Raw genomic sequence first — 19,184 nt, 5'->3', positions numbered from 1 at the left:
GGATCAGTCATTATTTATTCCTAGGGATCACCAAGAGAGGAGTTTGTCTACAGGGTTAATATGTGACCCATTCTGTCAAAATCAGACAGAACTGGGAACGGACATGTTATTGGGTGCCAGAAGCGGGTAAGTGCAGAAGCTGCTGCGTGTAGATGAGTACAATTTAGTGTGTGTAAATTGCCAAATGTTCACAGGGCAGCTATTACATTTGCCCACTTCTGGATAAATCTTCCACAGAGAGTGTGTGGATTTTAATTTGAACAGCCCAATGAAAATATCGTAATTGTTCGCCTATTATAAATGGTGCACCTGGGCTCCTTTGCCTTGGGGTAAATTTCATGTACAAATAGAGAGCCCTCTCCTTTGAAAATCCCAACAAGAATTACGGGTATGTGCCCTCATTTGCTGGTGGGATTTTTATTGGCGAGCACTTTTAGTTTGTGTCTAAAATTCCAGTTATGTCAAGGGAGCCCATAGCTCCATTAGGCGAACGTGTACGGTATTTTGTTATTCTTTAGATACTGATTTGAGTAATTTTAAGGGACAATGAAATATGTCATTGCCCTGTTGATCGGATGACATCGGTCAGTCAATTTTCTCGAATTGTACTTAACTTGTCTCAGGAAAAACAATAATTAAGTCATGCAAATAAATGATTAAGTCAAGTGCTTTATTTTTCATTGATAATTAATTCAAGTAAATGGGTAAATAAGAACTAAACAAATATGTTTTTCTACTCTGACCTATTTCTTTGTAAAATTGGGTCATAAAAAGGCATTTTGTTAAAAACAAGTCTAGAATATTGACAAAATACTCAGTGATATCGGCAAACACCATGAGTTAGCTTGTTTTTCTCGGGCTATCACCTATCAATCGATTGCACAATAACATAATCTGTGGACATTTTTACTCATTTTAAAACTAATAAAATGCCATGTATCTAAAATATTTAATCTGAAGATTTTTTGAAGACACATTTTGAGCAAATTGGTTTATTTTTTTCACATTTTTTGAATGATAATTGGTTTCAATTTATTCAGTCAACGTGATGGAAACATTTCAAATTTAAATCATGTTGATTTTTAGTTCAACCATGTCTTTATTCGGATGATGGTGATTTGTTAAGGAATAGAAAGACAGTGCAAGAGCAAAGGATTTTGGTTTTAAAAAGAAAAGATGGCTTTAACCAATGGGCTGACCTTTTATACACATGGCTGTAATGTGAGAATCAGCTCCATCCAGTAACTCTTGTATTCTGGACTGGGCTTCTACTATTTCATTTCCTGCCACCTCTGGCACTAGGATTGCAAACATTCTCATATATAGGACACAGTTCTTTAACCTCAATATCTTTCCATGTTTATGAAGTGACCTTGGAATGGGAATTGTACTAAAACTCACACTCCACAACTTCAGGTCAAATGTTATTGTTAATCTGTGATTGTTAAAGCAATTTTTAAAAATTTGCCATAAAATAAGTATTATGTCGCGAATTAAAAAAATAAAATCAGAAAGATATTCTTCGTAATCAGAATGCAATTTGGTGTGTCTGATGTGCTCTAAGGCCCCACAAAAAATACTGTACAAAATTGGGTGACCGGCCCCTTAGGTGGATGGCAATGAAATGTACCGTAGGGAATGAGACTATTGGAGGATAATGTGGTGCAATATTGAAGTAACACCTCCCTAAATAGGTCCATTCAATGTTATAAGCTTACTGTATACAAATGACCACTTGACAGTACCTAATTCCACTGGGTATCACGTTAAATGCGCAATGTTACACCTCGCTAAACAATGCGTTGAGGTTTAAGGGTATATCTTTTATGGGGGTGTATGGATTTCAACAGGAATAGCCCTAATGTGGTCCAATATTGCAGTAACACCCCCCTAAACAGGTCCATTCAATGTTATAAGCTTACTGTATACAAATGACCACTTGACAGTACCTAATTCCACTGGGTATCAAGTTAAATGCGCAAGTTTACACCTCGCTAAACAACGCATTTGACACTTTCAGATGGATAATGGACAGTGCATATTTATACACACTTTTCGCCTCCTAGTGTGAGATTTAGAAACTTGGACGTTAATAGGATCGCTTATTTATTTATACTTTTTCCACCATGATTTTTATGTGTGAGGAATGAAATGCTGAATCAGATAGGCCTATGGGTAACAGCTGTGTGAATGATGTCTAAATTAAGAGAGGCAGTGGTGGCATTGCAATTTTTTTTTTTCAGGTTGGGGGAGGTAGGGGAAATGGGGTGTAGGTAGGAGAAATGGGGCAAAGTGAAATAAAGTGGGATTTTTATTAATTTTTGGTTCAGAATGGGAGAGGGCAAAGTTTGTGTTGGAGAGGGATGCACCATGTAGTCCCCCTAATTGGCACCACCGCTAAAGAGGGGATGCTTTAGAGGTACACATCAGAAGGAATATTTCACTTGTTGAGTTTAAATTTTCATTTGCAATTTAAATATTGAGAAAAATTGAGGGTGTCCCGCTGAGCAAATCACAAATGTGAGCAAATTGCACATTTTTGCTTTAAGCTTATAAGATTCTGTGCACATTAATCTTTGATATCTTTTGCCATGTGATTATTGTTGTTTATATACTTTAATGTTGTAACATGCTTTTAACATATTTCAAACTTGTATAGTTCAAATTATGTAATATTAGCCATGAAATTTTAAAATATTGGAAAATATAGGCTAGTATTGAAGAAGACTTAATTTTGATAGTAGTGAAATATTTAGAATTGTGGCAGATGTTTTTTTGCGAGTGGCAGTGGCACTTATGGCTATCCCTAGGTCTTGTATCGCCAGCTGTGTTCGACTATATTACTGTTATCGCCCAGAGCATCTTCAACTTAAAGTAAAAAAAAGAGGGGAAAGAAAGGAAGCTATTTTATTTTCATTAAAACTGACATGGCACTTGTTAAAGGTGCAATAAGTGTAGTGGTCAATTTTGTTGTGACAGTTTGCAAAGTGGTCAAATATGGAAAGTGAGAAAGCTACGTTATATGCGCGTTATTAGCCTTTTCTATGTGAAAATTGATTGTAACTTGACACAGGTGCAAAATTCAGCAACCTTTTTTTTAGTGTCTAAATGTCATAATTGGTTTACTATACTTAAATTTTATATGGAAGATTATTCTTAGAGTACAAACATGCCTAGTATTGGTTCAGTGGATCTTGAGATGGTCTGTGGTATTTTGAGAATCATCCGGAGCCATGAATTTTGTATGAGAGATTTTGCTGCATGCAAAATACGATGAGGACGTTTGACCTTGGATGAAGAGACACTTGATGAAGCCGATATAGGTCACTGTTTATAGGTAAATATTTTATTGGAAATCAATGAGCACCATAGATAGTGTCAGAGAATTTTGAAATGTTTTTGAAATAAGAAATTATATATATGTCATATATTGATATATAGCTTATGCGTCTTTTAGTGAAGGTGTTAATTAGGTTGGAAGATTTGAAATATAATTATAAAAGTTGACCTAGTAATATTTGTCAGAAGTATAAATTCAATGTACAAATTCAAGAAGCCATTTTGAAACTTGGTTACATTTGTTCATGTCAGAAACCAAGAAATATATCGTTTAATAACCCCCTGAGCACTACCTGCCGATCTTACATCGCCTCTCATTGGTCAATTACGTGATATCTCCACTTTAATCATCAATCAGAAAGGTGCTTTGCAACAAATTTACCCCAATTTTTTTGGGTGGTGAAATTATTCTGACAATGTTGATGATTGGTCCAATTGATAATGAAATCTTCTTTTTGACCAATAGGCAGGTAGTTCTCATAGGGTTAATGCAATGATACAATGGTCACATTACATGTGATATTCATTTCAGACAATGTGTAGGATGCTACTGAGTACTGATTAATGTTACAGTAATGAGGTCAATTTGGATTTCACATTTCTTTTCGTCTCTCATTTTTTCATAGAAAAGGGAATGTCTGTAGCATGATTAGCATCCTACACTCTTAGAAAAAAACAGTTCTAAGTAGAACCTAAAATGGTTCTTGAGCTGTCTTGTATGTGGAACCTTAAATGGTTCTTTAAAGAAGAGAAAGAACCATTTCAGGCCTGGAAAGGTCAGAAAGAACCATTTTAGACCTGAAAAGGGTTCTGGGAAGGCCAGAAAGACCAATTTTCGGTTCTTTAAATTTTCAAGAACCCTTTTCTCTTGTTGAGGGTTCTACATACAGGACAGCCAAGAACCCTTTTTTTTTCTAAGAGTGTATGATGGTTTATCAAAATACTTCAGGAGTTCATCCCATCTCATTTTCCGCCATCATATAATTCTATTATCATAATTTTGTTAACACTGCATAGTTCAGAGCTCAAAATATATGTTGGTATAAAATAACCATTCAGTTGCCTCACAATCATGGATGCATGCAAGAAGTGCTATTTAGTGATTCTGTGAGTATGATTGGCCATGCTTTCAGGTCTTGTTTACCCCCTATTTAGTCAGACCTCAAATATACAAAGTTGACATACCTCTGCATTTCTTACTTACGCTAGCTCACTTAATCATTCAGTTTTAGTATTACTCATCCAAGTCCCAAGCATGTTTATTTGTTTTAGAGTCTTATCCTTCCCTTTTATGTACTTGAAAACCAGCAAAACATAACAGGAACTTTGGAAATTGTGTGTGTTTGTTCTTGGAGTGGAGACTGTCACAGCATGAAGAATTTTGTTGTTTGTTAGTTTTTTGCATGGTCATTTGGTCGGTCAGTCTGTTGGTTGGTCATTTGGTCAGTCAGTCTGTTGGTTGGTCATTTGGTCAGTCAATTGGCTAGCTGTGTGCTATGTGGACGCCTAAAGAAAGAGCACACTTGTCAATTTTGTCCCAGTTTCAAATTGGGGCTTGATATTTCAAGAGAGGTAAATACCCAGTCATTCAAACCAAGGAGATGGGGTTAGACAGCAATCCTACTAAGTTCACTAGTCAATGAAAAAAATGTTCGCTAGTCTGAAAATAAGTTTCACTAGTCAATAAAAAAGGTTCACTAGGTTCACTAGTCCGAAAATAAGGTTAACTAGTCAATAAAAAAGGTTCACTAGTCCGAAAATAAGGTTAACTAGTCTGTAAAAAAGGTTCGTTAGTCCAAAAATAAGGTTCACTATTCAATATAAAAAGGTTCACTAGTCCGAAAATAAGGTTTGTTAGTCAATATAAAAAGATTCACTAGTCCGAAAAACAAGGTTCACTAGTCAATATAAAAGGTTTGCTAGACTTAAAATAAGGTTTGCTAGTCAATATAAAAAGGTTTGCTAGTCCGAAAATAAGGTTCGCTAGTCAATAAAAAAAGGTTCGCCTGTCAATAAAAAAAGTTTGCTAATCCAAAAATAAGGTTTGCTAGTCCGAAAATAAGGTTTGCTAGTCAATAAAAAAGGTTTGCTAGTCCGAATTTAAGTTTGCTAGTCAATTAAAAAAATTCACTAGTCGATTAAAAAAGGTTAGCTAATCAATGAAAAAAGTTCGCTTGTCTGAAAATAAGGTTTGCTAGTCAATAAAAAAGGTTTGCTAGTCCGAAAATAAGGTTCGCTAGTCAATAAAAAAGGGTTTGCTAGTCCGAAAGTAAGGCTTGTTAGTCCGAAAATAAGGTGTTCACTAGTCCGAATATAAGGTTTGCTAGTCAATAAAAAAAGGTTCCTTAGTCCGAAAATACGGTTCGTTAGTCTGAAAATAAGGTTTGCTCTTTATTAAAAAAGGTTCACTAGTCAATAAAAAAAGGTTTGCTAATCCGAAAAATAACAAGGGGTTCTTAGTCCAAACATTAGGGGTTAGGGTCAATGTCTTGAGAGTCAGTGATAGGTTTAAGGTTAGTGTTAGGATGCTAGTGAGTTTTTTGGACTAGCGACCCCTGTTATTTTTTGGACTAGGGAACCTCGGGAGTAGCGCACCATAGGACTGTAATAATCACCCACAAACTAATTAGTTTTTGATAACACTTGATATATTTGGATTAAAAGATGTCTTGAATCACCATGGTTACATGTGGGCTAACCTGATGTGGGCCCCGGATGTAGGTTAAGCTGTAGTCCGAGGAGGGAGATATGCAATCAATAGAAACTGTCAGTCGTCCTTATAAGCTACTTGTAAGTTGTCAGTTGTCTTAGCCTACTTAACGCAGGCATTATTGTATTATTAATTTTGTTTTTGTCACTTTTGCTTTAATTAACCTATTTAGTGTAATGGCCTGGATTAAAAAGGGATGTCTGCGTTGCACATTTGCACGTTCTTCTGTATATCCAGATCTGGGTTTTAAAGGCATAACCAGGGAGTGTGTTAAAATGCACCTTCCCCCGAATAAGGAATAAAACAGGTATTTGAAAAGGGTATACCTTGTTTGCAGAATATTCCCATGATAGTGTCTTGGAGCTGGTGCTCACACACCAGAAAATTACACTTAGTCCACTTTCTCCTATCACCTGTTACAATAAATCCTGACAATGTAGCATTAACCTTTTTTTTTTTTTTTTTGGGGGAGAGGGAGAGGGACAATGGCCAAAACTAGATACTATATTTGACCACAGATCAAGCTTTGTGCATAATATTAATAACACATTCAGTCAACATTAATGGGAAAATTTTCTGGACACGTGACCAATGCGTAGCAATGTGAGTGTGACCTCAAGCCTGATCTCTGACCCCTGGCGGTGACCTCGATATTTAAGTCTTAGTAATTTTGAATTGGAATAGTATTCTTGGCTGCAATTTCGATAGAAATTCGTGTATTGCAAATTTATTGAATATCATGCTATCTTAATTTCTTCACAATATCATCAAAACGTAATTTCAAAAATATCTATCTATGGAAAAAAATATTTATCTACGGAAACTCTTACCGTAATATTATTAACTTGCGACAAGTTACTTATTTTGCATCAAAGGAGGAATTCTTCCTATTCAAATACATTGATAGACCACCCGCTGTGCTCGGGGTCACATTCCATAATGCTAATATGTCTGCGCCCATGGGTGTCACGTGTCCAGAAAATTTTCCTGTGAAAATGTACCTGTTAATTCTGACTGACATTGTGTATTATCATGTTTAAATTATTTCATTACACATCATACAGTGATTCTATTAGACTGCTTTGCATTCCTTTTTTAAACAATTCATATCATTCCATGCATAAAACACAACACATCCACATCCCCAGTGACTGCCCTGCCCAGAGAAAAAAGATTCTATATGTGATACAGTTCATCAAAAAAGGGGTGGGGTCCAGGTGAAGTCAATTTGAGTTCAGTATTTCTGCTTTAAAAGCTTTAAAATTACACATCAAAAGTGATCAAGGAATTCATATTTTATAAGTGAAAAAGCATCCTAAATTCCTCCTTATTTTCTGTCTATTTTAATCTTTATCTTGGAAAGCGCTTTTCCGCAGAGCCCCGCCCTTTTGATGAAATGCACACACTAACACAGTATAACAGTGAAATAACTATAATTGTCCCCTACATGTATTTTCAATCATCATCATTTCAGATATCAAAATTTTGTGAATTTCAAGTACAGATTGGGCTATTCCAGTTGAAATCCACACTCCCCCTGTGGAAGATTTTGGAAATACCATCCACAGAGGGAGTACGTTTTTCAAATATAATTGGTCAGAGTTAATCATTTTGAAACCTATACTCCCACTGTATTATGGCTTTACCTATATCTTCCACAACTGGAGTGAGTATTTCAAATGGAAGTTACCCAATTGTTGATTCTATTAGAAATGTATACTCCCTCTGTGGCAGACTTTAGCTAAATCTTCCACAGGATTAGTGTGGATTTTAAATGGAATAGCCCATTGACCATGAAGATACAGCAGTACACCCATATCAATGGTCATAATACTGATAGCTATTCATTCAGGAATCACACCTTGTCGCCTACTTTTGTATCATTTTTCAAGCCATTGATATTTTGAAACAATACAATTAAGAGATTTTATCGTATAATCCATGCCCCAAGCGGAGTGTAAATGCGTAATAATACTATCCGTATCAATGGTAATGCTACAGATGCTAAACACTGAATTAAACATCCTTACAGCAGTGTCAATTACAGATACGCTAGCATCTTCATAAGCTTGAATTTGCTCAAGGATATTTTCTTTGCACTTCTGGTGAAATATGTGTAAAAGATGCTATTTTTAAAGAATTTATATACAAAAAACTGTGAAGTCCCTTCAAAATTGGAGAGATTCTTTGCACAACTTTTATGAATGGCAGATCATGAAACGTGCTGCAGTTTGGATTGTGTTATTTTTTAACATAATACAACAACCATTTTGAACAAAAATATTTTATCACAAATTGTGATGTTGCCATAGTTATATAAATGAATGAATGATGAATGAAATTATTACAACATTAGGTAAATAGGTTATCTATAAGAATTATTGCAAGTTGCTCACTCTCCCTATTTGAAATCAACGAGCTAATCCTGGCCATTATGTTAATTTGTTTCTAAGGCCGTGAAAAAAACCCTGTTTTACAGATCCGAGTGACCCAAATTTTGCTTTTGTGGATTTTTTTTTTTACATTTTGCTAAAATCATTTAAAATCAGCCATTTTGGGGCCAAAATTGTACAAGATATGTTTGCAAAAAGATTTATGCCAAATTTTCAAGCTTTTGGTGATTTTTTAGGGTCATGTTAACCTCCGATCCTACTTGAAAATCCATCCTCCTGTAAAGCATCGCCTAAGCCTTAGATATAATTTATTGCAGACATCTGCAAGAATGCCACATGTTCAGTCAGAATTAATAGGTAAATTTTCACGGGAAAATTTTCTGGACACGTGCTTCCCTTGGGCGCAGACATATTAGCCTTATGGAATGTGACCCCGAGCACAGGAAAGGTGTTCTCGGCCAACGCCGTATTTGAAAAAAAAATTCTTCCTTTGAGGCAAAATAAGTTACTTATGCTTAAAGTTAATAATGTTATGGTAAGAGTTTCCGTAGATAAATATTTTTTTCCGTAGATAGATATTTTTGAAATTACGTTTTGATGATATTGTGAAAAAGTTAAGATAACATAATATTCAATAAATTTGCAATGCACAAATTTCTATCAAAATTGCGGTCAAAAATACTATTCCAATTCAAAATTACTAAGACTTGAATAGCGAGGTCACCGCCGGGGGTCAGAGATCAGGCTCGAGGTTACACTCACATTGATACGCATTGGTCACGTGTCCAGAAAATTTTCCCGTGAAAATTTACCTATTAATGTTGACTGTAGATTGTGTATATTATCAAGAATGAAAAGAAGAATGGAATCATAGTTGAGTTTTGTTAATTATGACTCATTCTGAATGATAGAGTATCACATTCATATTTTAATTAGCTCTGTGCAGTATTTCTATGCCTGATTTTGCCAAGTCTTTTGTAACAGGTCTATAGACGTTGTGATTGATACATAATGAGACTAAGCTTTATTAAGTGTCAAGAATTGTCTTTACTTCATCAATAATTATTGCTAACATTATTTGCATTAAAGCTATGTAAGGTGTGCCTGTTTGCACTGTACAGCTAGGTCTTGTTTTATAGTGCAGAGTGCTTAGGTTTTAATGCAAGTTGTTGAAAATAGAGGAGCAAGATTTTAAGCCATATTGTAAATTTTCCATAAAAATAGATTTGTATTTCTTTTCCACAAAATGTTACTTTTTACTGTCAAATTTTAAGCCTTTGGTGCATTTTGGTATCGGGACCAAAAACAGTCAGCAAAAATGTGCCGCAACATCAAAATGCAGAGAAGAAGAACAGATATCGAAAGCTAATCATTGGATAGGAAAAACACAGTCAAGTACAAAAATATTGCACAATATGCTTTCACAACAGGCATTCAATATACAGCTTAAGGTAATACACTATTTTAAAGTGTTGCGATTTGGTAGTTCACAACACCTTGCGAATGGTAATGAGCTTTGGCAAAAATTACATTGCTCATTTCCTTGCGAGCGTGTAGAAGAATTCAAATATCTCATAAATAATTTTGTAGGTCCTGTGGTTCTTGAGTTATGTTGTAAAGAGGGCTGAAACAACAACACTTTTGTAAAATGTACATAACTCATTAACAACAATAAATTAAGCAAGTTTTCAAATTATATAGATTGTAGAATAAACTTTTGCAAAACATCAATGTGTTATTTGCCAATAATTTATTGATCTAGAGACTGAAAATCGATTTTTATGGTTGCTTCGACCAACAACACCTCGTCTACCCTTAATGGTTCACCATCAGGCTTGTATAAAGAACTAAGAAAAACAGAAAACACAGTATATATCGCAATAAAAAAAAAAAAAAAAAAGGCTATTGGCCTTTTGTTTCTTCATCAATACCAATAACACCATTCTGATCTCAATGCTATAGGGCATGTATATCAGTCCTAATGAACTACTATTGGAATCCATTAATGAAATAATTAACATGTGTACTACTTACACGTTTTCATTGATTATTTGGTTATCGTACATAATGTAGAATAATACACGGTGAACAACTGTAATGGGTTATTTAATAGTTGTATGATCAGATGCACTCAATGGAAGTAATTAGTTAATGGACATGGATAGGTATTGACTTACAAAATAAATACATTACGGTTTGTATTTATTTTTACTTGCAGTGCAATGTTTGCTCTCAGGGTTTAATTGATTGAATGATTGATTGGCAATTGTTTTGAAATGTTTCCTTTTGATTTTGTTTTTGAACATAACTGACTAATTCTAGTATAAACATTTTATAATATACCCTTAAGGTAGCACTGAGCAGGTATTATCTACTGCTGATATGGGTGTTGATGAAGTAACTATTTACTGCTGATATGGGTATTGATGAAGTAGCAATCAAACCCTGGTATTGGTATTGACGAAGTAGTTATCAACTACTGATAGGGATGTTGATGGAGTAGCTATCTGCTGCTCATATGGGTGTTGATGAAGTAGTCATCTAGTGCTGATATAGGCATTGGTGAAATAGCTATCTACTGCTGATATTGGTTTTAAGTAGCCATCTACTGCTGATATGGGTGTTGATGAAGTAACTATTTACTACTGATATGGGTGTTGATGAAGTAACTATCTACTGTTGACATTGGTATTGATGAAGTAACTATCGGCTGCTAACATTAGTATTAATGAAGTACTCCTGATAGCAGGTATTGATGAAGTAGCTATCTACTGCTGTGGGTATTGATGAAGTAGCTACCTACTGCTGATATGGGTATTGATGAATTAAGTGTCTACTGCTGATATGGGTATTGATGAAGTAGCTATCTTCTGCTGATATGGGCGTTGATGAAGTAGCTATCTACTGCTGATATTGGTATTGATGAAGTAGCTATATTCAGCTGATATGAGTATTGATGAAGTAGGTATCTACTGCTGATATGGTAGTTGATGAAGTAGCTATCTACTGCTGATATTGGTATTGATGAAGTAACTATCTACTGCTTATATTGGTATTCATGAAGTTACTATCGGCTACTTATATTGGTATTAATGAAGTACTTCAACCAGTGATATGATTCAAATGAAATTCCGGTCTATTGCTTGTTGTTAGTTAGAAGCTTTGTGTACAATTAAGAAAAAAAAGATGAGAGGATAAGGTCAAATTGAGGAATAAAGATAAAATGTTTACCTTTTGCACTTCATGTTTAAGGCTAAATGCAGTGGCGTAGCCCCCAGCGTCATGGCCGTCAGTTCATGTAAGGCCGTCGGTAGACGGAAGGCGTTGGTGAAAAAAAAATGTGGTTAACAATAAGACTATGTTTTACCCAGGGTGACAGAAAAAAAGGGAGAATTATACCAAAATGATTAAAAATTGTGAATTATACATAAAATTGTTGTATTTTTTCTGTTGGTACCGCCTATTATCCTTATAAATCCACTTCAGCATAAAAAATTACGACTCTTAAATTCATATAGCTAAAACAAAATGAATCCCCAAAATGCAAAATATGGGATGGTCAGGCCCATAGAATAGGATTTTGTTTTGTTAATACAGAAAACTTTGAAATTGTTATAAAGCAAAAAAAAAAATCTTCACATGGATATAACCACTTTTAAAGTAATGCCAAGTGCTTGTATAACACAAAGGATGGTGGCAAATATAAATAAACAGTGAGCAAACTCAAAGTGTAATGTATGACGAGGAAAAGGCTTATGTGGACATCGAGAGAAAGAGATGATAAAAATAGAAAGGAAATAAAATGCCATTTATACAAATTCTCTTTCCCTATACAGAGATATTCCCAGAAATGCCTTTAGTTATTTGTGCTAAGTGGCCACCAGTCTACTTACATCCCATGATATAGTCCATGCATTATGTGTAATTAGCCATGAGTATATCGACTGCTCAGTGCCAGAAGTGGGTAAGTGCAATAGCTGCCATGTGTAGCTGCCATGTGATGAGTACAATATACTGTGTGTAAATTGCCAACTAGTCACAGGGCAGCTATTGCACTTACCCACTTCTGGCTGAGCAGTTGATATGTTGGTTCTGTATATGCAGGCAATGCTTCAGAGATGAACTAGATATTATTTCATCTAAGTTAATTTGCTAGAGAAACTAGTTTACGAATAAAAAGTGAGCATCAGACAGGTAAATGGAAGGTCCTGGGCTTAAATCCAGAATGGTCAGTGATTTAAAAAAAAAAATTCCATCTAAACCACAATCATGGTTGAAAACGTTGCCCTCCAAAGCATAAAGTGGCTAACAATGTTTCCACTCTCGCTTGCAATATTAATTTGAACAACACCATCACCATTTCTACATAATATGTGACACATTCTGGTCCACGGAGGCCAAAGGTGGCAAATTTTGTGGAGTAAAAAACAACAAAATATGTAAGAAAATAGACATCACACTACTCAATTTTCAAAAAATGCCTCCATGGACCAGATCGTGTCACATAATAGTCTCCCAAGTTTGAAAGATGTGGGTGGCTGAGGGGACAGTAAGTTGAATGTCATTTTCCAACTAGTATACAAAGATAATACGGAAGTAACACATTTGGCGTATGCATGGTTTTAACACCAATGTTGGTCTGGCAGCAAATTTCCCCCCTAATGCAGGTGTTATTTCCTGTATTCTTTGGGCCACCTACTTGTAGATGCATTTCTAATCAGGAAAAAAAACCACAAAAATGCATTTTCTTTTAATTTGATGGAATCTTGGGGTTCAGTTGGGTTCTTGTAATTTTTGGAGCATGAATACTACCTCAATCATTTTTCACATTCCCCCAAATTAACAAAGTTTGTAAGTCTGCCTCAGATTCTATAAAAATATATATTTTTTTATGGATAATAATCTGTTACACCTTCTGAATTCAGAAATGTGCAGCAAACATCTGGATTACAACTTGGACCTCCAAAAATGGCCCCTAGGACCCCTAAATTTCATCCTAGCACCCCTAAATTTCATCCTAGCACCCCTAAATTTCATCCTAAAATAGATTTAAGGAGTCTTCTATTCTCCAATTTTTGTGAGCCTATTAAATACCTGTTGTCTACAATGAGAAGTTTAAGTCTGGTCATTATAGATTTGAAAAGAACTGAAAAGATATACGATACACATTGATATTGTGAACTGCTTGATGATTTAATGTAGAAAAATGTTTTATCCATAATGCGATCTTACAATAAAATCATCATACTTGCAAAGAATAATTTTGCGTATTCAACAAGCTTTACAATGATTTTGAAGGTCTTTTCATTAAAGTGTATTCATTTTTCGCATTTACATCTTCAAGGTCACCTTACTTAACAGGTTTACCATGTGAAAATTTTAATGGAAAAAATAAAGAAAGTAATAAAAAAGGCTTTCAAATATCCGGTGATATATCAATACAATTAGTAAGAAAATCCAATAGAAGCTTGCATGTATAGGTTACATTCTTTTCAAATCTAGACTAGAACGGTTAAAGAAGACGCTGAAATGGGATTCAAAAGGGCCATAATGTGTCGGCTTATCACTCTCATGAGGGACGAATCACACCCAGCCTTCAGATTTAATAGACGGATACTGTGAGTTTTCTAATGTGTCCCTAGTCTAGACTCGACAGGACAATTGGGCTATTCCATTTAAAATCCACACTACCCCTGTGGAAGATTTTGGAAATATCTTTTACAAGAGGAGTATGAATTGCAAATGGAATGAACACATTCGCTGCTCCATTTGAAACACACCCTCCCTCTGATGAAGATTCAGGTTGAATCTTTCTCAGAGGGTGTATGAAATTCAAATGGAGCTGCTCATGTGTTCATTCCATTTGAAATTCATACTCCACCTGTGGAAAATATTTCCAAAATCTTCCACAGGGGTAGTGTGGATTTTAAATGGAATAGCCCATTTATACGTCTTATCCCTCGGCGAATTGGCGGGACGGCGATAAATGGACTATTTTTAGCACCGGACGCTTGTTTGTTCACACATATTCACACATTCTGTATAGCCTTGATGCGCGAAACAAGAAAATATCATATTCAGAAAAAAATATTGTATATTAGACATATCAGTTGCTTTTAATGCTGTTAGGGACATTGAGACGATTAAATCAGTAAATTGTTAAACAATTTTTTATGAATTTTAGATGGATAAATGAAGTCTGCATATCAGTGAGATGTCGTCTGAAGGCTGGTTTTTAAATGCACCCAATAAATTGCATTAATGCTGTGTCTGGTATACTATATACTTTGAGTTGCACATTTTGCAAAATGTCAGACGTCGAAACTCAATACTTGGGACGTTTAATTCCGTATTTACCAAGTTAAAATGACAAACCTGACTATTATTTTAAGAACATGATCAGACCCTGTCAGGATCTAGTTCACGTAAGAGAGTTTTAGTATTGACATTTTGAAGGAGCAAAATCGGTTGATTCATGCGACAGGATAGACAGATGGCATTTACATTGTTTAGGAAGCTAAGTTTATGATATTCTCAAATTGTTTAGTTCATAAACTAGAGTGATTTATGAGCTTTCGTCTCGGATAAAAATAATATCTATTTGGCGGTGACCCGTACACACATTTAATGTTTGAAATTGACCAGGGGATGAGATTGAGGCACAGTTCATGCAAGCTTGTATGAAATTGTTGAACTTGTTACTGTTGATTGTGATCTCATCTCTGATAAAAATAATATGCAATAGGCGGTGATCCATATACTTGCATTTAATGTTTGAAATTGACCAGGCAATGAGATTAAGGCACAGTTCATGCAAGCTTGTATGCAATTGATGAACTTGTTACTGAGGATTGTGTTTGTGACTAGCTTCCACAAAATAGGGAACAAGTTGCCAGTTGTATTTAAGCTTTAAAAGATACCATTTTCATTATTAAAAGTTTGAAATTTTATTGAGTGAGGGCCAAAGTTTCTCTCAAATCACGCATGATAGTGCCAATTAAATTGCTTAATTGTGAAATGTGTCAATGCTTAAATTTTGGCATTGCAATGACATCGTAGTCAATTCTTGTATTTTACTTGTGTATACTTTGTACATTTGTATAGCGGTCCTGTTACCATCATGCAAATTGAATTTGACATGTAATGTTCTACTGCTTATCCAGCAAAGTAAATTCACATCCTAAAACAGGAAAAAAAGGAAAAAAAAGTGTTGTAAGAACGTGCATTGAGGAAATCTGTGTTCAATCCCAACATGTACTGTTTAGTAGGATATTTTCACTGGGTAAATTTTTCACGATGTTAAAAATTCTGGATGTTTCAGTAGGTGTTTAATTCGCAGTTCCAAATATACTCACATTAAGTACTATGGTTAATAAAAATATTAGCAGGATTACAAAATTTGCATCTGCCTGTTCGACCACAAAAAGTGCAAAAATTAATCACCTTCAAAAATTTCCCGTTATACAATATACACAAGGCATTGATCAGAAAGTAGGCCATGTCATCTATGCCGAATTCAACAACGTAGTGGGATTATTACTAATCAGGCGATTACAATACTATCAGTGCTAAATGAATAATGTAATAACAGAGATTTGTGAATTGACGAAATAATTACACGCATCAAATCTCATTAAACATTTACACTGTCATTTCTTCATAGTGGTGCTATCCATGTGGCCTGTTTTCAGATCCAATCATCGGTGGATATTTTTGGGCTATTCCAGAAAATAAGTGCACACCCCTGTAGCGGAATAAATTTTGATACAAGAAATGTCTGGATTTCCAGGTTTGCTTCCTGAAAACAACTGGAATTTCAGTTGCCGATGTTATGCTAGTGGAAAAAGATTGGAAATGCAATCAAATATATAAAGAATTGTGGAAATAAGTCCCTCAAATTTAATTTTTTTATTTTGAACTATTTGTTGCTGGATTTTTTTTCATATTTAGACACTTTGAAAGTCTGGATTTCCAGCAATCATAAGAAGAATCTGTCCTCTTACATTTTGTACAATTCCAAGCAAATTTGTTGTTTTTCATTAATGTAAAATTTTATTTCTGTTCTTTGTCTTCTCCAGGTCTGATCTATTTGCAGTATATGAATGAAACAAAAAGAGCATTGATGCCCAATGAAGTGACTGGTATTGATACAGTGAGGGCGCTCTTTGTGCGAGCTTTTGCACGCAAGCTAACTATGAATATGTTAGAAGCACCAGAAAGGAAAATATATATACGGGATCCAGTGACTGAAATATTTTACGAATTGGAATATTTAAGGTGAGTGAGTGAGACATAAAGATGAGGAAGATACATGCAGACAAACAGACAGACAAATAGAGAATAACAGACATATGATAAAGACAAAGACAGACAGACAGCTGGGACAGACAGATGATGCAGGAGAGAGAAACAGTCAAGAAAAGAGACACTCTCTTTTCAATTCTGTGTGTTATTTAGGAGCCAATAGATATTTTGTAGAAATCCCCATAAAATCCCCAAACACTTGGATTGTACTGTTTTGTACTCTATTCATTCCTTTAATCACCGATGCCCCAATAAGTGCCCTGAATTGATGCTATACACATGGTTGATTATAATTAAACTCGTGCTATCTAATGAGATGAGTAAGTAACTTCACAATAATGTAAGACCATTTGAATTAAAAACTAGAGCCTCAACCCATCATATACTTCACCTTTCACCTCTTATTCTAGTCATGTCCTTCATCTCGGCAAAAGAGCATCCATTCAACGAGGGAATTAGTAATCCCATGTTGTCAACCCATCATACCCTATTTAACATGAAAGGGCAAGACCATTTAGTTTATTCTTTTAGCTTTGTGTGTGGAATTTCCTCTCGAATTGCGGCAAGCGTGCGGCACGTCATTACGGAATGCGGGACACAGTTTCACCGCGATGGCAACTGAATGTGTTATTACATGCACGGGAGTAACGTTTTCCTTCCTGCATTGATTCTGTTCAATTTGGCCTGTGTTTTCGTACTTCCTATCCCTCTTCTTTTCCCCATTTTTGTTCCATTCCACAAATTTCATATCATTGTCAGCAGAGCACAGAGTAACACCATAAAAATATGCGGTATGTACATCTAGCAGTTCTCTTGGAATTACCGTACTGACGCGAGTATAGTCCCACCTTCGAGTAAAGCCCCACCCCCAAATTTGTGAAAATTGATACTTTGTTTTCATGTCATACTCTGTTAATGATATCAAAATGCATTGAATTTGAATGCATTTTGTTATCATTAATAGAGTATGACATGAAAACAAAGTATCAATTTTCATATTAAAAACACAAAACTTCATGCAAAATTCAATTTTTTTTAAAAATCAGCCATGAATGATCCTAGCATTTAGGTCTAGGTCCAGGGACACTCCAAAGCTGAAAAAATAAATAACTTTAAAAAAAAAAAAAATGTTTTTTTTGTTTTGTTTTTGAAATTTGAGTATAGTCCCACCCCCCAATTTTGAAAAATGTTCACTCAAAAACGGGGTGGGACTAGACTCAAGTCAGTACGGTATTGACCCTCATTAGCTGCTGATGCTGGCGATTGGTCTGTATGTGTTTTTTTTAATCGATATAAGAAACATAGCAGATACTCTGCTTTGATTTGAAAGAAAATGTTTTGAACCAGTTTGATGCAGAGTAAGAGACAGTATATGCTATCAATTAGCAAAGCATATACTGTATTTCTACTTGTGAGGGGCAGATATTTTGAATGTTGTATACAAAAAGTAATAGAAGATGAAAATTATAACACATTTTGGTTTTTTTCTGTAAAAACAATTCTATTTTTTTAGTCATTTTTATGCACTAAGGTTATTCACCTAAAGCTCTTTCAACTTGAATTATCTGCTCTCAATCCTACCATTAAAATATTCTAAACTTCAAGCCTGAAATGAATTTGAAAAAAAAAAATCTAGGTAATGATGAAACTGTATGCATGTTGGCATATCTTACTGAAATATTTACAAGAAAATGTTGTGGCAAAGTTTAACCCAGAAACTGTCAAGGCGGTGCATATTTTATGTATAGACATAATAGTACTTACTATGAGGGAGAGAGGCATGTGGGTAGGTAGGTATACAGAAGGGGAAAAGAAATACAAACCTGTATATTCTGTTGAATGCCTCCTCTCCATGAATTCTAGAGTGAGCTTTTGTATACTTTTTGAAGTAAAAGGGTTTATCCTAAAATGAGGTTACTACTGTAGATGTATACATCGTTTGTTGACACATAATTAGCCATTGCTTGACCTATTTTGTCATTTAGCCTAATTTAATATGTCATTTGCTGAAAACAAACTAAAAAACAATACAGAATATAAACCCTTTTTGAAGTAAAAAGTGTTCATCCTAAAATGAGGTATTGCAGACATTTATATTCCTCTTTTGTTGGCGCAGATTTGTGGAAGTATTCGTCAATGCTTGGCCTTTTTTCTCATTAGCTTATTTTATATTAGTGTGTTAGGTTTAGTATGTCTTTTGTTAAAAATTAACTCAGAAACAACTACGGAAAATAAACCGCTTTTGAAGTAAAAGTGTTTGTCCTAAAATGAGGTATTGCAGATGTTATTTCTCTTTTGTTGGCACAGTATTATTCAATGCTGGCCTATTTTGCATGGTTGGAGCACTGTAGTAAAAGTAAAAAGTGTTCATGCTAAACTGCTAAAATGAGGTATTGACAACATTATTGCTCTTTTGTTGGCATAGATATGTTGCAAGT

The 19,184-nt window shown here is 34.9% G+C and overlaps 1 protein-coding gene across 1 annotated transcript in view; it reads left to right on the top strand.

Annotated features, from left to right (window-relative positions):
• The window catches only part of LOC140150452 (SRC kinase signaling inhibitor 1-like), a 569,935-nt gene that overhangs the window by 463,010 nt on the left and 87,741 nt on the right, over nucleotides 1-19,184 (top strand). Inside the window, exon 5 of the mRNA XM_072172468.1 lies at nucleotides 16,521-16,719. Coding sequence (XP_072028569.1) covers nucleotides 16,521-16,719 — 199 coding nt within the window. The remainder of the gene's footprint in view (nucleotides 1-16,520; nucleotides 16,720-19,184) is intronic.

This window comes from Amphiura filiformis, chromosome 4 (genome assembly GCF_039555335.1).
Source record: "Amphiura filiformis chromosome 4, Afil_fr2py, whole genome shotgun sequence".
Classification (NCBI taxonomy): Eukaryota; Metazoa; Echinodermata; class Ophiuroidea; order Amphilepidida; family Amphiuridae; genus Amphiura; species Amphiura filiformis.
Note: the sequence above shows the minus strand (reverse complement) of the source record. Positions and strands in the feature narration are given on the sequence as shown.